Source organism: Polychytrium aggregatum (genome assembly GCF_025602895.1).
Source record: "Polychytrium aggregatum strain JEL109 chromosome Unknown BJ171scaffold_59, whole genome shotgun sequence".
Taxonomy (NCBI): domain Eukaryota; kingdom Fungi; phylum Chytridiomycota; class Chytridiomycetes; order Polychytriales; genus Polychytrium; species Polychytrium aggregatum.
The window spans coordinates 69,647-94,889 of record NW_026516261.1 but is presented as its reverse complement, the minus strand read 5'-3'; the positions used below and the strand labels follow the sequence as shown (position 1 = coordinate 94,889).

General features: G+C 57.3%; 6 protein-coding genes across 6 annotated transcripts; 2 read left to right on the top strand and 4 right to left on the bottom strand.

Annotated features, from left to right (window-relative positions):
* The first annotated feature begins 2,796 nt into the window (after window positions 1-2,796).
* BJ171DRAFT_571712 (uncharacterized protein) lies at window positions 2,797-4,921 on the top strand. The gene is made up of 4 exons (XM_053113692.1): window positions 2,797-3,000; window positions 3,128-3,220; window positions 3,304-3,693; window positions 3,797-4,921. The coding sequence occupies exons 1-4, from the start codon at window positions 2,896-2,898 to the stop codon at window positions 4,562-4,564; spliced, it is 1,356 nt and encodes a 451-aa protein (XP_052962450.1). The 5' UTR covers window positions 2,797-2,895; the 3' UTR covers window positions 4,565-4,921.
* Window positions 4,922-6,415: 1,494 nt separating this feature from the next.
* Window positions 6,416-7,546, bottom strand: BJ171DRAFT_253738 (uncharacterized protein). The gene is made up of 2 exons (XM_053106703.1): window positions 7,395-7,546; window positions 6,416-7,245 (listed from the first exon to the last, which is right to left on the bottom strand). The coding sequence occupies exons 1-2, from the start codon at window positions 7,473-7,475 to the stop codon at window positions 6,736-6,738; spliced, it is 591 nt and encodes a 196-aa protein (XP_052962449.1). The 5' UTR covers window positions 7,476-7,546; the 3' UTR covers window positions 6,416-6,735.
* An 88-nt stretch (window positions 7,547-7,634) lies between these two features.
* On the bottom strand, window positions 7,635-10,282 carry BJ171DRAFT_525915 (P-loop containing nucleoside triphosphate hydrolase protein). Its single transcript, XM_053112662.1, has 3 exons — window positions 9,038-10,282; window positions 8,276-8,615; window positions 7,635-7,994 (listed from the first exon to the last, which is right to left on the bottom strand). The coding sequence occupies exons 1-3, from the start codon at window positions 9,996-9,998 to the stop codon at window positions 7,940-7,942; spliced, it is 1,356 nt and encodes a 451-aa protein (XP_052962448.1). The 5' UTR covers window positions 9,999-10,282; the 3' UTR covers window positions 7,635-7,939.
* A 1,135-nt stretch (window positions 10,283-11,417) lies between these two features.
* On the bottom strand, window positions 11,418-14,024 carry BJ171DRAFT_586997 (rab-GTPase-TBC domain-containing protein; the record flags this gene model as incomplete). Its single annotated transcript, XM_053114417.1, has 3 exons — window positions 11,418-12,341; window positions 12,651-13,015; window positions 13,499-14,024. 3 exons carry the CDS (start codon window positions 14,022-14,024, stop codon window positions 11,418-11,420), a joined length of 1,815 nt encoding a protein of 604 aa, XP_052962447.1.
* Window positions 14,025-14,978: 954 nt separating this feature from the next.
* On the top strand, window positions 14,979-20,812 carry BJ171DRAFT_525912 (uncharacterized protein). The gene is made up of 9 exons (XM_053112661.1): window positions 14,979-15,287; window positions 15,781-15,902; window positions 16,299-16,355; window positions 16,478-16,773; window positions 16,954-17,049; window positions 17,371-17,486; window positions 17,611-17,718; window positions 17,931-19,336; window positions 19,580-20,812. The coding sequence occupies exons 1-9, from the start codon at window positions 15,055-15,057 to the stop codon at window positions 20,521-20,523; spliced, it is 3,378 nt and encodes a 1,125-aa protein (XP_052962446.1). The 5' UTR covers window positions 14,979-15,054; the 3' UTR covers window positions 20,524-20,812.
* Window positions 20,813-21,138: 326 nt separating this feature from the next.
* BJ171DRAFT_571707 (uncharacterized protein) lies at window positions 21,139-23,256 on the bottom strand (the record flags this gene model as incomplete). Its single annotated transcript, XM_053113691.1, has 2 exons — window positions 21,139-22,982; window positions 23,139-23,256. 2 exons carry the CDS (start codon window positions 23,254-23,256, stop codon window positions 21,445-21,447), a joined length of 1,656 nt encoding a protein of 551 aa, XP_052962445.1. The 3' UTR covers window positions 21,139-21,444.
* Between the last annotated feature and the right edge of the window lie 1,987 nt (window positions 23,257-25,243).

The window sequence follows — 25,243 nt, the reverse complement described above, 5'->3', positions numbered from 1 at the left end:
CCAAGATCACACCGTCGCAGCGATACAGCGTCGCCCACTGGATCACACACTTTGTGTGGTGTGTGGAAGGCGTGGCCGAGTCGAGTCCGGTGTGGCAGTTGACCGAGATGGTCGATGTGGCAGCGGTGCTCACTCGGTTCGTCAAGACGCATGTGTTCTTCTGGCTCGAGTGTGGGTCGCTCACACATGTGGTCGAGCCGATCATCGGGCAACTGGCTGTGCTCCGAGGAGTGATCGCCAAGGCACCCAGCACCATCGTCGACGACACCACAAAGGAACTGGTCAAGGACACGTATCGATTCATCCGCGAGTTTGCCGACCCGATCATTGCGAGTGCACCACAGGTGTACAACTCGGGGTATGCATTCACACCAAAGGAGACAACGATCTACAAGACATATGCCGACCAACTCGAGGACAAGATCCCGTTCCTGGTCACGACGGGTCCAGCACCCACCTGGGATCCGTGCGAGATGACACTCGATGGACACACAGATTCTGTGACCTCTCTGGCGATCTCGCCCGACGGGATGTGGATTGTCTCTGGCTCTTGGGACATGACCATCAAAGTGTGGGATACCATCACTGGTCAGCCGAAGAACACTCTTGGCTGCCATGCAGATTGGGTGACCTCGGTGACTATCTCGTCTGATGGCAAGTGGATTATATCGGGCTCTGATGACAACACCATCAAGTTGTGGGATTCCACTACTGGCCAGTTAAGACGCACTCTCGAAGGACACACAGAGGGTGTGAATTGTGTGGCCATTTCACCTGATAGCAAGTTGCTGGTGTCAGGTTCAAAGGATAAAACCATCAAGATGTGGGATGCCGCCACTGGCCAATTGAAGCACACTCTCGAAGGGCACACGGACAGTGTGAACTCTGTCGCGATTTCACCCGATGGCAAGTGGGCCGCCTCTGGCTCATCTGACAAGACTATCAAGGTGTGGGGTCTCACGACGGGCCAGGTACAACGCAACGTCGCGGCGCATGCGGAGGGTGTAACCTCCGTGACGATCTCGCCCGATGGGAAATGCATCATATCAGGATCGGATGACAAAACCATCAAGGTGTGGGACGCCACCACAGGCCAGGAGAAACATACTCTTGTGGGGCACACCAGCGATGTTCGATGTGTGGCCAATCCATCTGATGGCCAGTGGATTGTCTCTGGTTCGGTTGATGGTATAGTCATATTGTGGGATTGCCTCACAGGTCAAGTGATATATACCTATGAGGGACACAGAAAATCGGTGCACTCGCTGGCCATCTCGTTCGACCTCAAGACCATCGTTTCTTGCTCGGATGACAACACCATCAAGTTGTGGGATGCGACTCCGAACCAGCCGAAGCATACCTTCGAGGGACACACATGGTCGGTGAATTCCATAGCCGTGTCGCCTGACGGAGTATCGATCATCTCTGGCGCTAGTGACAACACCGTCAAGGTGTGGGACGGTGCCTCAGGCCTGCTGAAGCATACTCTCAAAGGCCACCGATCGATGGTGATCTCCGTGACGATCTCCCCCGATGGCAAGTCGATTGCATCGGGCTCCAGCGACACTGTCGTCAAGCTGTGGGATGCCGCCACGGGCCAGCTCAAGCACACCCTCAAAGGACACACAGATACCGTGTATGTCGTGGCCATCACACCAGATAGCAAACAGATCGTCTCGGGCTCGGGCGACAGGACGATCAAAATATGGGATATCATCTCGGGGCAAATAATGCACACCCTCGAGGGCCACACAAGCTGGGTGAGCAATGTGATCGTTTCTTCAGATGGAGAGCGGATCATGTCCCGCTCCAAACGGGAAGAAATATTCTGGGCTCGACAAGGCGATCTGTTTGTTCGTTGCGGCAATGGTTTCTCCGACCTCTCTGCTGCATCGGTAGAGCCACTCTCAACCAAATGGACCGAAATCGAACATGCCGCACAATGGATCTGCCACGGCTGTCACAGCGTCAAGGTCCCCCACGCGCTCTATGGAAACTGGCTGAGCCGTGCTGTTCTGCCATCAAACGGAGTTGCGTTTTGGAGTCAGAGCCCTTTTCATCCCGTCATTATCAAGCCAACTCGAGTCATTCCTGCTCCCGAACAGCTACTACCATCCATCGACCCTCGTCGACCCGTATAGTTGTCCTTGGCATCCCAGCAATCGGTATCCATCAAGATCCTCAAGCGCGATGGACCGAGAGAATGCGCACCCTCTCTCCCTCGCTCGCAACGTGGCTCTAATACCAGGGCCTTGGCCAATGCTCAGGTCAGAGGCAGGCTCTCCAACTGCTGCCTCGACTTGGGACAATCCGTCGCCCAGGCACTCAATTCAGGAGGGTCGGGGCTCTGTCCCGTTTCGATCGGACTGGTAGCTTTTCAGAGCCTGCATCCAACAAAGTCAGTCTCCGATGACCGACGGCTGAGGCACACAGGAGCAACGATGCGGGTCACTCGGAGTGAAAGCCATTCACCGTTGTGGTCGATGTATGGCGCTGTTGACATTCAACGCTCGCCACCCAAGCAACATGACTCGCCTCAGCCAGCCTTGTGTTTCAGGTGGAGCATCCGCTTACCAAGCACACTGTGCCCATGGGCTGGATGCCTTTGCCCGCAGCAAGCATCTGGTGTCACAATCTTGAAACACAAGCTCGAGGCTTTCCCATATCGAGACTTGGGATGCACCATCCGCGATCCGTCGTGCTGAATCACCCGATATCCAATGCCGGCTCCCTCCCCTCGCTTCGCAATACATCGCAGCGTCGGCTTCACAGTCCGCATCGTCCTCAAAAAGATTCGACCGCTTGTCGCTGCTCTCCTCTCTCGCCAACGGCGTGACTCTCGGAGCAAATCTATTCCCGAATCAGAGCGTAGTCCTTCGGACATCCGCTGAAGCCATGCGGCATTTGCTCATAAATATGCAACATCTGCTGCGCTTGTTGCTGTTCAGCAGCGCGCTGTTCATATGCTGCGGATCCTCCCCAACGGTCACTATAACCGAGGTCAGCACAGTCCATCCGCAGGAAACAGCAACTCCTCCGGTTGCTGTTGCAGCGCTGTCGCCAGAAATTGCTGCGAGCTGGACAGTGGATGTGTATTGCTGACTGGTAACCACTTCATACCATCTAGGGCATCTGGATCACCGGGCATTCCTACGTTGTCACCGTTAACGGCGCAGGGGCCATAGCCGAAGGACAGTATGTGCTGGACGTTCATATGTGGGTGAGTACCTTGGCATTCTTTCCGAATCACGATCAATCGATTCCCCAGCACAATATCTGCGATGCTAAATGAGCCGTCACCAGGGTCAAAGCGCCATGGCTCGGGATCCACCCAACTACTCGATCGCGTCGAGCGAAGGCATGAATAGCATCCCGAACGAGAGAGTTGTTGTGAACATTCCAGGAAACGCAAAGCCAGGCACTTTCTTTGTAGGAACTTGCGTCTTCCGGGGCGGTGCTGTCGATTGCGACGGCTTTCGGAGCCGAGTCGAAGTGATCGGTGGCTCTCCTCCGCCCCCTCCCCCTCCTCCACCACCACCACCACCACCACCTCCTCCACCTCCTCCACCTCCTCCTCCTCCTCCTCCTCCTCCTCCTCCTCCTCCTCCTCCTCCTCCTCCTCCTCCTCCTCCTCCTCCTCCTCCACCGCCGCTACCGCCGTCGCCACCGCCCGCTCCTACCACCAGATCACAGGTATGACTTGTGAGCTGTCTGCGTCCGGTATTGGCGAGCGATATATCATCACTTGTGAGGTCAAGATTCCTTGCACTGACCCTCGTCAACATGCGTCGCCCAGCCTATCGTTACCAATGTTCCACCCCCTCCCGAAATCATCACCACGATTCCCGGCGGCCGTCCCATCCAGACCCAGGGGATTATTCCTCCTCAGCCAGCCCCCGCCCCGATCAATACGCCTTCTACTCCTGATGCCTCCTCCAACGACTCCGTCGGCTCGAGTACCATCATCACGGCGGCATCAATCGGTGGTGGCTGCATTGTGCTGACTGGTATAATCGTGGTATGCATCAGAAACCGAAAGAGAACATCCGCCATCAATGATGCCTATCGAGAAGCGAATCGCCAGAGCACCGCCAGCAACCTGAGTATCCCACGAGACCATCCCTCTCGACTTCGCGACCTGGAAAAGCACACCGGCGCCTATCAACATCCTGACGCTCCTTCCGGGCCCTCACAGCCCCGATCGCCCTCGCTGCAAGTCGACCAACCGCCCCGCGACTTGGCTATACAACCGAAAGCCATAGATTTCCCTCCTCCGTACTCAGCCACATCCTCGCCCATAATCGTCCCGAACGGACCAAACCGCTCGTCGGTCCTCAGCGCAGCATCTGGCTCGGTGGCACGCCCGGCCTCATACATCTCTGTTCCCAAGCTTGATTTTCGTGAAGTAACCACAACTCGGGCCGCTGTCGAGCCTGAGGAGATCGATATCACAATCCACCAGCGAGTGGTGGTCTTGCAGGAGATGCCCGACGGCTGGGCCCTGGTCGAGAGCGATAAGAGCGAGCGTGGCTATGTCCCACTGGATCATTTGAGAAAGCTCTGAAGCGATACACACGACCTTTGAGGACAAAGAATCGATGCAAGCTGCAGTGCACATATTCGCTGTGATGCGTGTTGGTGTCCCGAAGCGGTGCCCCGAAGCAGCACTGACTGATATTATCAGGTTTACTCCCTCCTCCCCCGCTCCCCGCGATCCTAAAATCTGTCAAACAATACTCTATGAATATGATACTTCCAATGAATCTTGAATCCGCTCTTGAGGCGCTTTCCTCTTTTACTTGTTTGTGGGGGGTCGTTGTACAGTCGGTCCAGAAAGAAACGGGACAGTTCCTTTCTGGCTTCAGATGTCTGAACCCCGCTGACTGACTGTAGGCCCAGCGGGCAGGCCATGGCATTGCACTCCTGTCTTGGTTGGCAATCGAGTGGTTTTGGTTGGTTTTGGAAGCATGGTCTTGAATACCTTCGGTCGATCTCCTGTGGCGATGGTCGACTGGCATACCGAGATCATGTTCCTGGCTGCATTGATGTCTCGATCCCACAGCGTATGGCAGCTTGTACAGCTCCGGACAAAGTGTGGTTTCTCGATATCAAGATACTCGGGTGACTCGAGTCGCTTGGCTTCCCGACAATGTGAGCACACCTGGGATGTGTTGAACTCGTTCACCGAGCACACACGGATCTTGGAGACGGATCGGTCTGGTGGTCGTCTCTGGTGGTGTATGAACTGCTCAAAGTACTTGGCGAACCTGAGTCTCCTGGGACTGGATGCGTATCCCTTCCCTTGTTTCCACGAGGCATTTCCAAAGGCAATCACCACTTCGGTCTCCCTTGGTGCCTGGTCGATGACTCGCTTGCAGATCTCGTGGACGGTGCGCTTGCTGTGGAGATCGAGTCGCTTGAATCGCCGTCGCCGGGTCAGGCTGAAGTACAGCTGTTTGTCCAGCATGTCTCCATCAAACACATGGCGAATGTATCGCAAGAAGGAAGCCTCCCCGGGGATCTTGGGACTTGGTGTGGTGCTCATCCAGCGCATCTTGAGCTGGAAGCGATTCCCACAATGTCGTCCTTGATTCAAATCACAGAATGGTCGTGGCCAGCGCGCGAAACAAAATATTTGATCAATCGTCAAAATCACGGGTGTCCCGTTTTTGATTGGATCGACTGTATATGTGCACTGTTCCAGCACTATCGTCGTTGTATTCGTTCCACTCAGGTCGCTGAGGGCTTGAGGTCAATAACAAGACAAGGCGACTTCTCGTTGTTGAGGTTGCGAGCGAGAGGATTTGCGGACCTAATCGACGCCTCGATCACGGCTTGACCGACTGGGTCAGCGCTGGACGGAAATATAGGCGGATGGCACGCAATCGTTGAGGGATTGACAGAAGCTGCCCGACTCGATTGGCAGAGGCAGTGCGACTCGATCGTGAATCAACGCTGTCCACAGTTGGTACAGGGGAGCAGATCCGATCCAACATAACTTGACCTCCACGCCTGCAAGGCCACTGGATGGCTGACTGACTGCTGATTGACTGCTGATTGAATGCTGATTGGCTGCTGATTGATTGCCACTGGATCGCTGATTGATTGCCATTCGTGATCGCATGACGATATCGGGGAGGCAGATACTCATTGTTTGTCTGGTTGCTGGCGAGAGGCGTGGGATCGAGATGCCGCCCAGCCTTCATCGAGAGCAGACAAGTGCAGCTATGCTCGCTTGTGCATCCGCTCTCGGGACAAGCTCGCGTTCCAAAACAAGTGCGATACTGTCTGCTTGACGAACGAGCGGTGATGAGCAAGCAGCGAGCAGCAAGCAGCAACAAATAAGCAGCACTGGCCCTGTTCCGCCCCACCGGGACCCCGATGATTGTGGCTGCGTCTCATGTGCGGCTGAATGGCCTCGACTCGGAGTGGTGTCGTTGTCTTTGGGCTTAAGCATTGTATTCCAGAATCGCCATCTCACTCAATATCCAGAATCACCGCCTCACTCAGTATCCAGAATCGCCTTCTCACTGAATATCCTTGGCCCTCACTCTGTTGTCGCCACAGCCCTTACAAAACTTGTGGCCCATGTCGCCACCACAAACATAAACTACACCACCGCAGCCACTGTGTCTGCCAAGCTTCTGCGCTTGGCGGGACTGGCAGCCGGAAACAGGGCAAGAAACCATTCTGGACAGACAAGTATAACAGCGGGATGGCAACGACAAGCGGGGGTCAAAAGCAGCCAGAGTCGGCGGGAGAGGGAGAGGAGAGGGAGAGGGAGAGGACAGCGACTTGGAAATCGTTGAATGCGACGGAGAGGCAGAGACCGGACAAGCGTGGGCACTTGGATGTGACACTTGGATGCGGTGCTTGGAAGTGGTGCTTGGATGTGGTGCTTGGATGTGGTGCTTGGATGTGGTGCTTGGATGTGGTGTTTGGACTGTGCTGAGCGATGGCCGAGGAGACTTTGGTCTGTTCAAACTTGGAGGCAAACCTCAGAGCGGATTCGAGAGTGGGCTGTGGTGTCTCGGCCGGAGAGACCAGCAAAGTGTGCCTTATATACCTCAGATATCCAAGCCACACGATGATCAAAGTAATCACAACCGCTGCGCTGTCGAGGATATTGCACTGCGCAGAACACTCCAGAACACACATCCAATCGGAGTGGCCGACCGAGTCTGGCATACTTTGTGTGGGCACGCAGGGTATCTGTGGCTGCGGCGGAAAGCCAGATATGGGGCGCTGCCGGGTTGAAGATCGCATTGGAGAAGGAGGGGTATCAAGTCGCCGCCTCCAATCAGGGGTCGGGTGGCCGTTTGTGCCACCGTGTGGCGCTGTCGAATCAAGGGCCGCTCGCTCCATCTCCTCCTGCGGCCGCACTGTTCACAGACCTGTCCCTTCAACTTCCATGGACTTGTGTGTCTCTGCTGTTGCTGCAGCTTTGGCGGCTGCGACATGCGCATCGCCGGCATGGCGCCGTCCTCCCTCCGCCGGTGTCGTTGCCAGAAACAAACTGGCAAGGAGCCATCCACAGCATCCTCACGCATCCGCCACGCTCGATCGGGCAAGAGATGGCCACCCCAGGCTTGCCCAACGCAATGTGCCTCCTGGAGGTGATCTGGGCCATCACGTTTTGCTGAGAGGGCTGTATGAATGAACTGTACATCAAACACATCATCGTCGTATCAAACGGGTGCTTCATCGCGCACACAACACCTCATCCTCGCTCGCGCAGGATTCCGGGTGACGGACAGAAGAGACAGGGCTGTGGTGGGTGTGGTAGTTGGGGGTGGCTCTGTGCGAGGAGGTCATCATGCTGGTGCTAGTGCCGTGGAGGTGAACACTAAAAGGGGAGAGAGAGTATGGGCGATGTGTGCACGGCTGCTCTGGCTGCCCTTGCATTGAGACATCGTTCGCGAGGGTGTGGGGGTGGAGTTTAGATGTCGGGCTCGATGGTGGTTCCGTGCTTGATCTTGCCCCATCCGATCAGACTGCCGGACGATCGACAGAGAACCCGAGGAGGCCACATGAGGGGTGCATTGAGTTGGCGGCGGCGGGGTCCAATGGCGAGTGCACATGGGAATTGAGCCGCGATAGGGATAATAATCAAATCAGTGGTCAGCGGAACTAACGTCGTGGTGAGGCGCATTCTTCCACCCATCCACCAGACACGGCAAAATCGCGAGGCAAATCTCGTCCTTACGTCTCAGATGAGACTCTGGACACTCGAGTCCCATCCATTGCACATTGACAACCGCCCCCCTACACTTACCGCCAGTGCGAATCGATACGTCGTGACAAGGCAATCTTCTCATCGATCTCGGTACAGGCCGGGCTGGTGAGGAGAATCTTGGCCAGATCGGCCTTGACGCTCATGACTCTGCCACCGGTCGAGGTCGAGCCGATGTTGACCATCAAGACTTCGTTCTTTGTCAATTTGGAGACCTTGGATTGCTTCTTGTCGTCCGTTCTGACACCAAGCAGTCGGCGGAGCAGGAAGTAGTTGATCTCGAGCTCGGTGTAGATCTTGGGCAGCTTGCCGACCGAACCCAGGACCTGGCCGACGAGGCGATCGGCACGGCAGAGAGTGGGGTCAACCTTGGTGCCAACACCTGCATCGATCGATAGTGCCGGCGATGGACACGAAGGGATGCGTGTGCATGGATCCAGGTGCATGAATGCATGTCGCCAGAGCGAGATGCCAGTGGACCGTCGACGAGTAGGGGCGAGAACGGCATTGCATTGGCCGAGTTGTGCGTGGGGAGTCGCAAAGCGGAATCCAGGTGCGTTCAACAATGCCAGCGATGCCCGTGATAAGGGGACATCCGATGAAGTGAGTGTCAAGTTAGCAGTGATGTCAGCGGGGCGCAACCAGACCTGATCAGAGCAAAGTACGGCAGACAACGCACGGCGCTGCACGATGCTGAGTGATGCTGAGTGATGCTGCACGATGCTGAGTGATGCTGCACGATGCTGCACAGTCCCGAGCGATACTGCACGATGCTACAATGCACCCCGCCGCCGCCATACGCACCAATCAGACCGCCGGGCACGGCAAACTGCAGGTCGTTCTGCTCAGCAAAGAGGGAGATGATTTTGGAATAGATGGGCTTGCACTTGATCTTGCCCTCGGCGTCCTTGGTGACGATGCCGGGGCGGATCTCGATCTCGTCGCCGAGTTTCAGGCAGCCAAAGAGGATCGAGCCACCGGCAACGCCACCCTTGAGGTCCTGGACCTCAGAGCCGGGCTTGTTGACGTCGAAGGAGCGGATGACGATCAGGCGCGGGTCGGAGGTAAAGTCGCGGGGTGGGATCGGGATGGTCTTGACGATGTACTCGTTGACGGCGTCGATGTTGTATTTGAGCTGGGCCGAGATCGGGATGATGGGGGCGCCGTCGGCGATGGTGCCCTTGACAAAGGCGAGGATGGACTGGTAGTGCTCCTCGGCGGCGGTCTCCTTGATGACGTCGATTTTGTTCTGCAGGATGATGATGTGCTTGAGCTTCATGATCTCAATGGCGGCCAAGTGCTCGGAGGTCTGGGGTTGGGGGCAGGATTCGTTTCCGGCAATGAGCAGCAGGGCGGCGTCCATGACGGCGGCACCGTTGAGCATGGTGGCCATAAGAATGTCGTGGCCGGGGCAATCGACAAACGAGACGTGGCGGAGAAGGCGCATCCTGCCCATGCAGCCGACGCGCTCGCAGGGGAAGCCGTCCTCTTTGTCGGAGCGGTACGAGCGGTAGCAGCCGGGTCGGGGGCAGGCCTCGGAGTCGCACTTGAAGATCTTGGCGTTGGCATAGCCGAGCTTGATGGTGATGTTGCGGATCTGCTCGGTCTTGAATCGGACCGTGAGCACACCCGAGATGGCCTTGACGACGGTGGACTTGCCGTGGGCGACATGTCCGATGGTGCCGATGTTGATGGTGGCCTGGCGCTGGATGACCTCGGGCGAGAGCGGATGCAGGGAGGCAAAGTCGATGTGATCGGAGCTCATGATGTGCGGGGAGTTGGCGGCGGCGAGATGTGCGGAGAGTGGCGGCGAGATGCTTGGACGGCCAGGGAGTTGGCAGACGAGCAGACGAGGGCGATCGGTGGTTGCGGCGAGGTCGCGGTGGACCGGGCGATGTCTCTGAGACGGGCGAGGGGCAGCAGCAGACGATGATCCAGGACGACCGGGGATGGGGGTCGGACGGACGGATGCGATGAGGGCCGAACGGGCGGGCAGATCACTGTCCCAAGAAAAGGCGAAGAAAAAATTTGTCGGTCGGCGGATCGAGCCGCGGCTCCAGTGCGGATCGAGTCTGTGCCGCGCCACCGGGGGGCGGGCAGCGAGGGCAGCGGGGACAGCGAGGGGGGCAGAGAACCGCGCAGAGAAGCGTGTGAGCGAGAGGGGCAGAGGCAGCGACGCCTGTGATGCCGATGATGCTGGTGATGCCGATGATGCTGGTGATGCAATGTCGTGCAGGGACGGTGTTTGACAAAGTCATGGGTTGGCAAAGTATGAGGCTGGCGGAATAACAGGTTGATGATGGTGTGTGGTGCTTTGTGCAAATGGGCCTATGATCCAGAGCCAAGTGGGACAGCAACGATGGTCGCAATCAAGAACGAGGGGGACAGCATGCAAACTCGCACGATAACGATGCGCACATCGGTATTGGTGTGGGCATGGAATAAGCATGCGCACGGGGATCCGTTGGTGGCCAACACTCGCGAGCCGCCGCCGCAGCCCAGCCGGCCCGGATATGGATCGTGGGGTAGGTTCGGCACTACTTGAGTGTATATACGATAGATTACAGCGTCGTCAAGAATCAAAAAGGAGGCAATCGTGATGGAAGCTCAGCGGTGCAGGGTGTGGAAGGAGAGAGCTGGCTCAGGGAATAGGCGCGCGGCTGGGATCAGTTGAAACAAAAATAAAAATAAGATAGCAACAACAGTAAAAAGATAACAGGGCGTGGGAGGTGTGCGATTGATGTATCGGGGGCAGCAAGTCGGCAGAGGTGCGAGCGGGGCGAGTTGGAGCCGGGATGATCAACAACGTCGCGGGGTTGATTGCAGATGTCAGCAGCGCCGAGCGCAGTCCAGTCCGGCAGTTGATACCCCGAGCGGATTGTAGCTTGGCGTTGATGTTGATGTCGATATTGACGCTGATGTTGACGCTGACGCTGAGACGAATGCAAATGCACAGTCGATCTCAAATTCAGCTGCTACTGCACAGTCGATCTCAAATTCAGCTGCTACTGCACAGTCGATCGCATATGCAATTGCTACTGCACAGTCGATCACATATGCAATTGCTACTGCACAGTCGATCACATATGCAATTGCTACTGCACAGTCGATGGCACCGCATCGGCTCGCACACGGCCGCACCCGTGAGCAACCATCACGGCCCCCAATGCAGCCGCGGCGGTCGCTAACCCAGCACCCGCTTGAGGCCGTCCCATTTCTGGATCATTTCGTCGCGCTCCTCGACAACGGCGACGTATTCCTGGCGGGTCTTGATGAGCTCCATCTCAAGCACCTGGATCTCGTCCTGCAGCTTGTCGTTGTACCCAACCAGAGCCAGGTTCTTCTTGCACAGATAGTCCATCTCCTCCTTGACCTTGGCTTCGGCCGAGAGTCTGTCCTGGGCCAGGAGGTCCTTGAAGCCCTCGACCTGGCTCTCGAGCGCCTCGACACGATCGCCGCTCTTCTCGGCCTTGAGCTTGTACTCGAGGAGCTCGTTCGCCAGCTGCGTGTGCTCGAGGTTGAGCTGCTGGTACATCTGTTCCATGCGTTTGAGCTGCTCCTTGAGATGGCGGTTCTCGACCTTGACCTGGTCGATCTCGCTCAGGTTCTGGTCGCCTTTGCGGAACTCGGCCTCCCACTCGCCCTTGAGCTTGTCGAGCTTCCACTTTGGCAGCTTGATGGCGCTGGCGTCCTGGATCAGCTGCTCGATATTGTCCATGTAGACGTCAAAGAGCCCGTTCTTGAGAAAGTCGAGGGCGTTTTCGAAATCAAGCTTGACGATTTCGTCCTTGTTGCGCTTCATGAGCGCCAGCGAGAAGCGCACGACCGACTCGATGCCCTCGGCAAAGACAATGTCGAGGATCCGCAGCACCAGGTCGAGCGGGAACCGGTACGCAAACACGGTCATGAACCACTGCGAGGCGTACATGGTCGACTTGATGCCCTCCTGTTCGAGGTGCTTGAAGACGTTGGGCATCATCTCCTCGACGAGGCGGTCGAACTGGTAGAGCCGGAGCTGCAGGCCCGTCATTTGGGGAGTGAACAGCTCGCGGAAGCCGTAGCCGTTCATGATCTGCACAAGACAGCAGAACGCCTCTTCATCGGGCATCTGGAGCGAGTGAGCAATGTGTTAGTCTCTGGGCTTATGCATCTCGTGCAAGTCGCCTTGCTGGTCCCTTGTCGACGCATGTCCCGCAGCTCACTTTCGGCAAATGCTCCGCGACTCGTCGAGCTGTCAGCGCATAGCGATCAGGATGCCGAGCGGCGCGATCCGGGTGCTGGCGGGTGCACCTTTCCAACACACCGGGCAAACGGTATTCCGTGGTTGTGCCCCCGGCGTGCCGAGCGATCACTCCCCGGGTCCATCCAGAGACACTGCGGCTTCCAGAAGCACGGCCTCGGTCGGACAGATACTTACGTTTAGCAACAGCGGACCCACAATAAACGAGATGCCCTGGCAGTAGCCGACCTCGGGGTCGTACAGACTGTAGGCCTTGGTGACGTTGAAGAGGCTCTCCTGGCCGGGCCCGCCGGCGTCCTGGAAGTACTCGTGCTTGGGGAAGGTGCGGGCGAGGTCGCGCTGGATGAGCTTTTCGTGGGTGGAGTGGCGGATCATCATGGCGCGGAAGGTCTGCTCCAGCTGCTCGTTTTTGCCCTTGCACAGCAGTTGCCAGACCATCCCGCGGATGGCCGGCGGAATGCCCTTTTGCAGGTTCTTGGTCAGGAGCCGTGACTGCTTGCGGGCAATGTGTTCGTAGTCGGAGATGACCTTGCCCCAAAAGTCTGCGGACCGAGGTGGTTGAAGGAGGACGGTGCGGTCCAAGTGCAGCGGGCGATATGCAGGCGATGCAGCAGGAGTGCAGCGGGTCGTTTGACGGCATCCAACACGAGCGTATCCAGGGTATCGCGTTCCGGACGATTCCATTCAGGGTGATTTCATCCACCGTGGCGGCGCAGTGATTGAAACCGAAGCAGCAGAGAAGCAGGGGTCAGCAGCGTATTCAAAGCGAGAGGTTTGGATATCTCCTCCCAAAGCCACAGACATGGATCTCTCGTTGTCGGAATTCAAAAGTCTCCGTGGAAGAAAGGAAGGAGCGCGACCGGAAGCGAACCACGCAGCGAATGATGAAGATGATCATCTGGTCGCTTTTGCTCAACAACCAGAACATCGAAGCGGCAAGCGCCGCCGTGAGCCGATGGATCGGCCCGAGCGATGATCAGAATCGATGGCGAACGGATCTGTGCGCCAGGCGGCTCGAGACTTACCCCAATCGATCTTGTCGGGCTGCGATGAGCGATACTGGAACGCCGAAAAGTAGCCGTTGGGGACATAGACAGGCGAGGGCGCCGACGGGGCCAGTGGCGACAGGACAACGGGATCGGACGGGTGTGATGGCCCGAGATCGGGATTTGGCTGTTGCAGTTGCGGTTGCAGTTGCAGGCCCGACGACGACGGATCCTGAAGAAGAAGCTGCTGCTGGGAGAGAAGGGATTCCTTGACGGCGGCAAAGTTGACGCTGAGCTTGCGCGAGAGCGAGTTGTAGCTGGTCGAGTCCTTGAGATTATCGAGGCGAGCGAGGATGAGATCCTCGTCGTCCGAGTTGTAGACCGAGTTGAGCGAGTCGGAGGAGGTCAAGGCCTCCGAGGCGACGCTGCCGAGGGGCATATGCCGCCTGGGGGGCTCGATGGGCGACGGACTCGACGACGACGACGACGACGACGAAGCCGAATCGGCGACCGGAGCCGCGGCCGGGGTCTGCGAGCGAGAGGGCGGGAGGGAGTCGCCGTACATGGCGACGGTTTGGCGGAGAGACGAAGTGGAGAAGGAGTGCCGGAGCAGCGGCATCTGCGCAGACATCATCTTGGGCCACGGACGTGATTGGGGATGTCGATGTTGGTGATGTTGGTGTCGGGATGGTGTTGGTGATGGTGTTGGTGTTCAAGTCGGAATAACAGAAACAAGGCGGTTGCTGGTGGTTCTTTAGATCAGCAGGTTGCTCACTTGAAGTCGACAGTGTCAGATGGTAATATTATTCGAGGGCGACAGTGTCAGGGCGCTAATATCGCTTGGACAGAACAGCAATGGCTCTGCCGGCAAAGAGAGGGCAAGGGCAGCCGGCAAAGGTCGAGGGCGCACAGCGGAGCGAGACAGAGGACGGAAATGGCTGGGCCGGGGAGAGAAAGGGCAGCAGGACAGGGCCGTGGCACAACGGGAGAACGTGGACGCGGTTGCTGTTGGTGTGTTGGGTGTGTTGGGTTTGGGAGTTGAAGTTGATGTCGGAGTTGATGTGGGAGTTGATGTCGGAGTTGATATGAGTTGATATGAGTTGCTATGAGTTGATACGAGTTGATACGAGTTGATACGAGCTGATACGAGTTGGTACATCGGCCCCGAATGCATGTCATTATACAATTCGGTGTGGGTGCTGCGCTTCACTGTGTGTGCTGCTGCGCATGTCTGTGCATTGCCACAGCCCGACTGGGAAGGCGCCGTCGTACGAGCGGGACACAGACGCCACAAGCCGTGGCACACAGATCCTGAGCATCACACAAACAGCACAGCCGCGGCCACAGCCGCTTCGGCGCTGGACGCCGCACAGTGTCTGTGCCCGAGCCTGGCTCGAGCCCGCAGCCACCTGGATCCAGCCGGCTCGCTCCTGGCTCGCTCCTGGCTCGATCCGGTCCCACCGCCTTCGCCATCGACTCCATCGCCCAGAATCCATTGCCCTGACTCCATCGCTCTGACTCCATCAACTCGCCAGTCTCCCCGCGGCATCCACCGCCGTCCTTTGGCCGTCTGCTCGCGGCCTCAACCATCCCCCATGGGCTCCCAGAAACAGTCTCTCGCCTCCCACTCGGTCGAGCCCGCCTGGCCGACGGACGACATTTGGTATCGCAGCGACGCCGACGAGGCTCTCCGCATCCGCCACTTTTGGAACTCGCTTTCCGAGGACGACCGCAAGGCCCTCGTTCGGCTCGAGAAAGAGTCGGTCCTCAAAAAGATCAAGGACCAGCAGCGCCAGTCGTGCTCCTGTTCCATCTGCGGGAAGAAAAGGTCCGTTGGCGGGATATCTCCTCTTTCCTCCTTCCCCTCCCACTTGGGCATCCTCGGCCTGGCGTTCATCAGGGAAGGGTGCTTTTCGTATCGAGAAGTGCGCATCATCATCGAATGCCATCGAACGCCAGCACACCAACTCGCCAGCAATGTTGAATCTCTGTCGGTGAATACACCCGACTGCGGCACATTGACGGTGCCGTGCCAAGCGGCTTGCTTCGGCGCTGAACACCTCGATGTTGGTTCATGCAACCTGTGTGCGAGTTCATCAACAGGAACTATACTCGACCCTGCGATTTGTCCTTCAGCCGGGCGTTGGACACACCACCTCCACCATCACCATCGCCATTTCCATAGTCATCATTACGCCTTACTGTCGCTCACCGTCCCCCGATCATGGATATTGTCGTTGCTGCTTGCCCGATTGCCTGCATCCGAACGCCATGCTGCCTCTAACGGCCACCTGTCTCGTTGTCATGTTCTGTCCCTGCAGGACCGTGATCGAGGAGGAGCTCGAGTTTTTATACGATGCATACTATGAGGAGCTCGAGAATCTCGCCAAGCAACAGTCCAGCGGCGCCTATCCGCTCATCCTCTCCGACCTGCCCAGCGTCGGCAAGTGTCTCGTACTTTGCACACCGTCCGCCACGAATGTCTGCTGTGCCGCACCAATCCTGCTGTGCCTCTGCTGAATTTTTGCGTCCCTGCTGGCCCTTGAACTTGAATTGACGATCCGATTCGTGTCCATCTCGACCTCGCTTCCCGGTCCTTTCCCGATCCATAAACCCGATATTGTTGTGCTTGTCAAATCTATCCTCGATTCGATTGTAACTCGATCGCCATCGTCGCCGGGCTGCGTTCCGATGTAATCCTGTCTCGCAAAACTCAAATCGGCACACTTCCATCCATACCTTGCTCTACACGCCATCCTGACGACGTCAACCTCGTACCACACCGGAACTCTGCCGTCCTTCACGCATGACTCGATGCCGCAACTCTGTCGTGTCTCAGACCCCCACGATCCCAGCTCCCAGTTTATTGAATTCAGCAACTCCCTGCGCGCCCGAGGTACTATCGCCACCAAGCTGCGCCGGAATGGACCGAGCTGGATCGCACCCTGTCTTTGCTCAGGTGTCGTGGCGCCTCCACTGACAGTCCCGTTGTTGCGCCCACATCCTCCCTATATTCAGACGGTGCCCTGACGCTGGACGATGACTTTATCCAGAACAAAGGCAGATGCTTCATCGAGATCATGGAGCGGCTAACAGCCAGCAAGCTCCGCGAGATAGATCGCGAGGCTCTCCTGAACAACGAACTGGACGAGGATCCGAGCCGCGGCTTCAGCGGACAATACCCGGATCGTTTTCGTCCACCAGGAAGCCTTGACGTTGACGATTTCCAGAACCTGGACGACGAGGGCGACGACGAGGAAGGCGATTATGCCGAGGAAGTAGACGAGGACGAGGACGACGACGAGTACTCCGAGGCAACTATCGATTGCTTATTTTAGATTGATGTGGATCGTGCGCGGCTGGAAAGCACACGGCGCCAACTTTATGGCACCTGCGTGTCCGACTAGCAGCAGGTCATTCGCATGCATCACATTCGGGCTAACTATGTGCATGGTGTTGTGCGACTCTCCTTTCACCCCGCCTCCTCAATACAGGACGAAGAGCGCCGCATCGAGGAAGGTCGCCGCATGTTCACGATCTTTGCCGCCAAGATGTTCGAGCAGCGCGTGATGGCCGCCTATCGCGAGCAGGTAGCGTGTCGATCACGACGTCATGCAGCGATGAGCCAGAACAACCGCGATTCGCTTGCGCAGGGTGACAGGGCCGAGATAGACGCCTGGCGGTCGCTCGCGATGCATTGTGACTGTGTGCTCTCTGGCCACATTGCGGTTGCCACCTGTTGACCGCTGTTATTACCGTCACGTTACCGCCCGTGGCTGTGACTCTCCTTCATTCAACTTTACAATCACATTGCGGTTCACGCTACGCTCGGACCTGGGACCGCATCGGCTGGATCACATGTGTCATGCTGGCTCGTTCGTTTTGCAACCGCAATCACCTGCGTGACGCAGATGGCCAACGAGCGGCAGAATCGTCTGCTGTTTGAGCTACAAGAGGAGGAACGGCTGAACCGAGAGAAGGAAGAGCAGCGGCTCAAGAAGCTCGAACGCAAACGAGAGCAGAAAAAGTAATCCGCCGCCGCTCAGCCTTGATACTTGTCATGGCATTGCATTGCATTGCATTGTATCCCTCCGCGCACCAGATCAGATATGGCGCTGACCAAAAGCCTCTGCATACTCGACTGCCCACAGACTCGCCAAGCAGCAAAAGACACAGGAGCGGACGCTGCGAGAGAAGGAAAAACAGCAGCAAGAGGAGCAACTTCGGCTGGAGAAGCAAGTGCGTGCCGAAGAGGAGAGGTACGACGTTCCTGCAAAAGCTTGTCACGTCTTGAGTATGGGCGCCAATGGCTTGGCCCGCGCGCTGGCTCCGATCGATCGCTTTGGTCCATCCACGGCCCCAACCTTGTCGCAACCATGACCGGATATTGCTTCGGCCTCGTCACGACTATGGGCTAATGCAATCCCATTATCTGCTCGCCATGGACGACTTGGTCTCGCCCATCACCCAGGAGGCGGAAAGAAGCTGAGGCGGCGAAAAAAGCAGCCGAGCGGGCAGCCAAGGAGGAGCTCGAGCGGCAGCGCAGACTGGCAGTGCTGAAAAAGAAGGAGGAGGCCCAGCGCCGGGAACAAGAGGCCAAGGAGGCCAAGGAGGCCAAGCGCCGCGAGCGCGAGGAGCGCGAACGCAAGCTCCAGGCGGAGAAAGAGGACGCTCTGCGGCGCAAGCGTGAGGCACGGGAGCAGTCGGCAAGCCCGAGCTCGGCAAGTGTGCCTGCACCAACCGCGGGCTCAACACCGCCAGTGGGAAGCAAGTCTCGGCCGCGCACAGAGTCGCAGCCCTCGGTTGCATCTCCAGCAAGATCCCCCGCGCAATCAAAGCCCCGGTCTCAATCTCAATCACAATCCCAACCACACCCGCAAGGAGCAAAGCCCCAGTCTCATCCAAAGCAATCCTCACAGCCCAAGTCATCGTCTCCAACCAAGCTTCAGCAACCATCAGCAGCGTCCAAGCCTTCGACTGCTGGGAAGGTTCTCCCGTCTGTATTCAGCAACGCGGCCCTCACTGCACATATGGCTGATCTGGCGCTGTCACCCGATTGCACCAGCGTTGATCTCCAGTCCGCGCCATCTGCCGACGCCCTGGCGAGTGAGATGTCTTTCGGATCCAGCAGCTCCTTCCAATCGCCATCCGACGGTTTCTCTGAATGCACCTCGACGACCGATCCAGCACCGTCGCTATCGTCACTGCCGTCGTCGGACTCTCACGCGCCGCTCTCTCCGTTCGATCGCCAGTCGACTCCGAGGGTGCTCTTGTCGTCGCCAACCCGAACGGAGCACACATCCTCGGCATCGCCAGCGCCGCTTTCATCGCTTCCCTTCCCCGGAATCGCCACAGTTGCAAACAATGGCTTCTTCCCCGACCCGGTGTCGGTCTCCAAGATGCACCCGCAGTCGCTCCAGATGCACTTTTACGCCGAGCCACACGCGATCCCACGGCCATTCAACCTCATCGATACCTCCATGGAGCCTGGCGTTGCCGATCAAGTCTTACCAGGGGTCTATCCTCCACCGTACGCACCTCCAGCCGAGTACAATGGCATACCCTCAACGCCACAGCCCGCTGGTCTGGCGGTCTTGCCTGGCCCAATGTCCTTTGGCCATCTACCGCTCGCTGGACTGAGCGGCGCTCCAGGCCCTCTCCCATACCGACCACCTCCACATATTCTCGCCAACCCGGCGTCGTTGCTAGCGGCGTCACTCCCACAGCCGCTGCCTGCGTCTCCATCATCGTTCAGCCCTTCATCCTCGGCTCTGTCGGCCCGTCCATTTGCACATCCCTCGGGGGTCATCCCGACGACGCAGCCACAACAGCAACACCACCCCGCAAATGCAACAATGGGCACCCATACGTCCTTTGGTGAGTTGACTGCGAGAAGTGATCAGACATCCACCAGGCGAGTGTGGCTGTCTTGGATCTTGGATCGTGGCGATGGAGTCGGCAGAGTCTTTGGCGACTGCAGATTGCGTTGTAGGCTGTCACACTGGTCAATGGCTTATCGCATGAATACCGGGTCGTGGCCCATATCACGGCATGCTCCGCAGCCCCTTTCCGCCTACTTACCACTCTATCACTGGCGCGGGCCGCCTCTCTGTCGCCCAGAATCGTTCCGGCCAGCGCATGACCGGTCGCCCTTTCCGTTTGTGTCTGCGTTTTCGGCGCCCCTCGGGTCGGATCCACACGCCCTCCTGCCTCTCGGCTCCCGCCCCGGATCATCTCGGTTTTCCTCGTCCCTGCATGCGACTGCGCTGCCTGACCCAGCGCGCGGGCTTGGCGAATATGTCGGTGGTCCACTTGCCCCGGTCCCTGGCTTTGCCGCAGTCTCGCCAGCCGATCATCTCGGAAGTGCCTATGAGTACCCACAAGCACCCGCCGCCCGGTCCCGCCACAGTCTCTCGAGGATACCCCCTGAGGAGTCGGCTGTAGGCGGCCTCGCATTTGCAAGTCCTTGGCCGCCTCTATCGAGCGGACTGCTACCATCAGCCACACGCACCGAAGCGTCTCCAGTAACATCGGCCGATCTGTTTGGATCGTGGTCGGGGCCAGTGCAACTCACCGCGCCTGCCCTCGATCCCCTGAGCCTGTCGAGCCCCGTGTCTGCCCGCGAGATGCCGTCGTCGGCCGTGCAGTCGAATGCAGTCGGTGTCATTGGCCAGGAAGCTGGACTGGGCTTCCGAAAGCAGAGCAGCGCCTCGGTCCTGAGCGACCCGGGTGTGTACGCTGGCGGCCTGGTGTCTCCTGTTCAGAACACCGCGTCGGCCTCGTTGCTCTTTGGCGGCGAGCGCAAGCATAGTGATGGTTCGATCGAGGGTCCTCGGCTTCGGTCTCTGCCCGGACAGCCAAGCCACGCCTCCCACGACCCGACAACCGCTGCTCGAATCATCGGTCTGGCTACGGGGCAGCACGAGACACAGTGGCTGGGATCTGGCGTGCTTGGTGGAGAGGTCTACAGCCCAAGCGAGACGCCCAGACTCTCGGCTTCGGGAATCGGAGGCGCAAGCGTCGCTGGTCACGTCTTGGGGTCGTCTCTGTTCTCGAACAGCTGAGGATGCCCTTGAAGAGGCCAAGCCCAGCGGTCGAGCCCGCCAAGCCATGGTGTTCATGGATCGATCGATCGATCGATCGGCGACTCTGATGGTGCCACGATGGTGCCGTGATGGTGCCCAAAAGTGTGTGTACATGTGGCAGAGCGGCAATACAAGACTCATTTTTGGCCACACCAAAGGCGGAGCCGATTGCAGCGTTTCCAAAATGAAATGGGACACCCCGTTTTGACTCATGACAGGGTTATTTTCTGTGCCCTGAATACACCCACCCACTCATTGCAATCATGGCCAAACACAGCACCCTCGATTTCCGCAGCGCTGCACTGCGATGCTACTCGCTGCTCCGCAGCTTGCGCAAGGTCGCCACCATCTTCAGCGTGTCCAAAAAGCACCATCCATCGCTGGTACTCCGAGACCAGTGTGCAGGTCGATTATGGAGACCGGAGAGCGGCCGACGATCTTCACTCGAAGGTGATCTGTTTCATTTCTTATGGTTCAGTTGGACGCAAGCCATCGCATACTACGCTGACAAATGGGAGTTGTCGTTGTCGAGTCATTCGATGCTCTATCGGTTAATCAACATCAGCGATTGTTACGAAACGGTACTGTTTATAAATTGGACTTTTTGAATGTGTTGGATGTATTGATTGTATTGGATGTATTCAATGTATCGGATGTATTGGTTGTATTGGATGTATTCAATGTATCGGATGTATTGGTTGTATTGGATGTATTCAATGTATCGGGTGTATTGGTTGTCAAATACAATCCTGCTCAGCCAATATCGATTCGTCAGATCCACGTTGCAAGTCCGTTATTCGATATCACGGTGTCTGGAACTGGTTGACGACGGGGGTGTGGTATACTGGGTTGTTAGCATGTTCGGTGTTGCGATATGATTGTTCGGGAGGGACTCGGGGATCAGGGCCACAGGCCGAGTTGCTCGAGTTGGCTGATAGCATCTCTGTCACCCTGGTCTGCGGACTTGCGCCACCAGAAGACGGCGGTGTCGATGTCTCGAGGGACGCCCCAGCCATTTTTGTAGCATTCACCAAGAGAAAATTGTCCGTTCCTATTGTCCTGTTCGGCCGACTTGCGATACCATTCGACTGCCTTGGTGAAGTCCTGGGTTACTCCGTATCCACAAAAGTAGCACACACCAACCCTCCACTGGCCGTACGGGTTGCCTTGGTTGGCTGACTTGCAATACCACTCGAATGCCTTCTTGTGGTCTTTCGACACTCCTCGGCCACATTGATAACACAATCCGATCCACAACTGGCTGTCGCTGTGACCCTCATTGGCGAGCTGCTCAAAGTTGCCTGCTGCCTTCTCCCGGGTTTGTGTGGTTCCGAATCCATGGTGAAGACACACCGCCATCAGATGCTTGCAGAGCCAGTCACAGTCCGATCCCAACTGGCACAGCTCGAAGAGCTTGCGGAAAGCGGGTGAGTCGGAGCGGCGGTTGCGCGATGTAGCCAGACACTCGTCCTCTCCGAGCTTAAAATCATCGGACTTGGTTTCTCTGATAATCCTGACTCCTTTCTGTTCGTCTCGCACGGTGCCCCGGCCGAGGTAGTGCATCCACCCGAGCATGTGGGTGGCGATGGGTTTGATGACTGGGTCAGACGATTTGGTGCTGACTTCCTGCCAGTGGTGGAAGGCATCGGCGTCGCTCTGTTCGACATTGTGGCCGATGAACGAGAACCAGGCTCGGAGGAACACGATGTGGAGTCGACCATCCTCGCTGCCCTGGTCTGCTGCCTTGGAATACCACTCGATGGCTGTATCGTAATCTTGATCGACACCATCGCCATCCTCGTAGCAATCGCCGAGAGCGATTTGAGCCTGTGCCATTCCGCGATCTGCAAGATCGCGATACAGCTCGAGAGCCTTAATTTGGTCTTGGTCGACTCCGAGTCCGGTGCGATAACATCGGGCCAAATGGAAATGTGCCATTGGATGTTGGGCTTCGGCGGCACTCTCTAAATGGTGGAAGATCTGCTGGCGGATGGCCTCTGATTTGTCTGCAGACTGATCGACAGCGAGATCGACTTGGAGGATCTTTGCCAGGAAGTATGAAGCGGCAGCATTTCCCTGGTCTGCCTGAACAACGAGCCAGGATCGGTCGGCGGTGACTGGATCCTTGCAGTGCAGCGAGATGGCAATCTGGTCGCTCGGTGTGAGGCCGATCCGCATCTGTCTGTCTGGATGGTACAATATTGACTTCTGGCACCAGCTATGGAAGCGAGCCACCTTGGAGCTCAGGAGAGGACGGATTCGTTTGCACACTTGGACGAGGGTCTTGACTGTGTCGTGGTCGAGTGCCAGCTGGAAGCTGTCGTTGCAACAGATGATGGTGAAGATGTCTGGGTTGTGTTCGAGGGAGAGTTGGGTGATATCGGGCCACGACGATGCTGTGCTGGCTTCAGCTTGGCTTTGCTGAGTGCGAGACGGTGCTGCGTTTGAAGCAAGCTCGTTCATGCTGGTCGTGTTGATGGAGGCAGGAGCGAGGCAAGTGGATGATGGTGATGGACAGGAGGCAGACAGGGAAGTTGTGGCGAAGCAAGCCAAACACTGGCAAGCCATACACTGGCTATTGAACACACACACACAAGCCTGGCTCGATCCGATGGTTTGATGGCTGGAGTCCTTGTTGTACATGCACTGCCACACACTGCCACATTCATCGAATATGGAATCGATCATGGAATCGAACATGGAATCGATCATGGATTCGAGCCCGCATTCTCGCCATCCAAGGCCAGATGCACCTCACCCACGACACTTTCGTATTGGCGCCCTCTGCTCTTCAGTGCCTTCATTGACGACCTCCCGAAACTCCTGAGGAGAGAGGGAGGAACGACCCTGACGACCACCCGCGGCATCAACATCCAGATCAACTCGCTGTGGTTTGCCGACGACGGCGCACTGATCTGCAGGCCCAGGCAAGCACAGAGATTGCTCGACATCTGCGAACAGCACAGTATCGACAACAGATACAAGTTCTCGCCGCCCAAATGCGAAGTGATCTTCTCCGAGGGCAATCCTGAACGAGCAACCGGCCTCCGACTCTACGGCCAGCCGCTGCCCATGGCAAAGGAGTTCAAGTACCTCGGAGCCACCTTCGACGTCAACGGCCTCCAGATGGACCGACAGATCCAGAGAATGACGGCGACAGCCCAAGTAGTGGCCCAACGGATCGCAAAGCAAGGATACACCCTCGGCAACATGACCGCCAGATCGCTGGTGCGGGTCTACAAGACCTTTGTCCGACCGACGATGGAGTATGCCCTGTCCCTCGATCTGCTCGAAGCCAAACAAGCCAAGACACTCAACCGAACCCAGATGCACTGTCTCACGGCGCTGTTCAAAGTGGTCCGAAACACATCGTGGGGAGCCATGCACATCAGCTGCGGGCTCATATCAATGTCGGGCCGCCTCAAACAGCTGGCGATCCAATACCGGGCTGTCTGGGAGGATCGGAAAGACCAGGACGACAAGATGGTCTCGCTGGTGCTCCGATTCACCCGCGCGGACCCAGAACGCAAGTCCATATTCCTGGGAGCAACCATCTACGAGGACGACTACTGGAAGCGCCTCGAACAAGTCAAGACCCGGCGTCCCCTGGGAACAATGGGGTGGCTCTTTGCAGAAGGAACGGTTCAAGAACCCGGCCCAGCTCTGAAAATGGTGATGCACCTCGAAGACGCCCGCAGTTTCGACCGGAAGAAGGAGCTGACGGCGGCCTGCTCGCCTCTGACGACCATGTCGGGCCTGTGGGCTGCCAAGAAATCCAAAATGGACCGATGGCTGCACTGCATCGCGGCCCGATGGAGACTCGGAAGCTTCCCTGGCCACCCGAAAGGCGGGAGGAGACACTGCAAGCAGTGCACGACAGACCCAAATGACCCGGTGATCCTCGACAGAACGCATGCTCAGGAATGTGCGGACCCAAACGGGAGCCTCCACGAGGTGGTCCAAGAGTACAAAGCCCGACACCCAGGGTGGGAGGAACCGACCCACGACAGCGTGGGGCCGATAGACAAGATCCTCGACCTCCTCAGCCATGTTGGATACGACAGAAGTGAGAGGATGGCGCGCTTCGTGAGAACTGACACAGATGTAGATGCTCTGTGGGGTACGATCTCACAAATCTTCGTGAAGTTGACCAAAGACCTGGCTGGGTGGGCAGCACCTACCCATAGAAGATAGCACAGGGGAGGAGGCCTGTAGGCACCTTCCAGATAGCCCAGGGGAGGAGGCGTATAGCCACCTTCCAGAACGACACTTTGCCGAGTATCAGTGATGCTGAGGGCAGGCGCACAAATAAAAGTGCGCTATTGAAACAAAAAAAAATTCCATTCGCAGAAACCAAAATGACAAACGCAATCATGCTACTCCTGGCCTACGTCCTGCTCTGGCCCATTGCCCACTGCCTACTTCATATTGCCTCTTCTACGGCCTATACTATCATTACATACATTACCTACTTTATCATTGCCGCCTATCTCCCGGCACAAACTATCCTATCCATCGCATTCCGAGATTATCACGCGTCGCGCATCTTTATCGACACCTCAAGACATTCCTGCCCATCCATGGCACATCCGAGACCATTCCTGTCTCTATCCATCCATCCGAGCCTCGCTCATGACACCAAGACCACCAAGCCCGATCTTCTCCCGTCTCAAATGGGAACCACTCCTGGAACTTGAGA

Coding starts and splice junctions, on each gene's coding strand:
- BJ171DRAFT_525915 (XM_053112662.1), bottom strand. CDS start 9,998: ATGAGCTCCGATCACATCGACTTTGCCTCCCTGCATCCGCTCTCGCCC. Junction 8,616..9,037: donor CGTGCCCGGCGGTCTGATTG/GTGCGTATGGCG, acceptor CGATCGATGCAG/GTGTTGGCACCAAGGTTGAC. Junction 7,995..8,275: donor CGTATCGATTCGCACTGGCG/GTAAGTGTAGGG, acceptor ATCGTCCGGCAG/TCTGATCGGATGGGGCAAGA.
- BJ171DRAFT_571712 (XM_053113692.1), top strand. CDS start 2,896: ATGCGGCATTTGCTCATAAATATGCAACATCTGCTGCGCTTGTTGCTG. Junction 3,001..3,127: donor CAACGGTCACTATAACCGAG/GTCAGCACAGTC, acceptor CATACCATCTAG/GGCATCTGGATCACCGGGCA. Junction 3,694..3,796: donor CTCCTACCACCAGATCACAG/GTATGACTTGTG, acceptor TGCGTCGCCCAG/CCTATCGTTACCAATGTTCC.
- BJ171DRAFT_525912 (XM_053112661.1), top strand. CDS start 15,055: ATGGGCTCCCAGAAACAGTCTCTCGCCTCCCACTCGGTCGAGCCCGCC. Junction 15,288..15,780: donor TCCATCTGCGGGAAGAAAAG/GTCCGTTGGCGG, acceptor CTGTCCCTGCAG/GACCGTGATCGAGGAGGAGC. Junction 19,337..19,579: donor GGGCACCCATACGTCCTTTG/GTGAGTTGACTG, acceptor TCTGTCGCCCAG/AATCGTTCCGGCCAGCGCAT.
- BJ171DRAFT_253738 (XM_053106703.1), bottom strand. CDS start 7,475: ATGCCGGCGATGCGCATGTCGCAGCCGCCAAAGCTGCAGCAACAGCAG. Junction 7,246..7,394: donor CATGGAAGTTGAAGGGACAG/GTCTGTGAACAG, acceptor TCAACCCGGCAG/CGCCCCATATCTGGCTTTCC.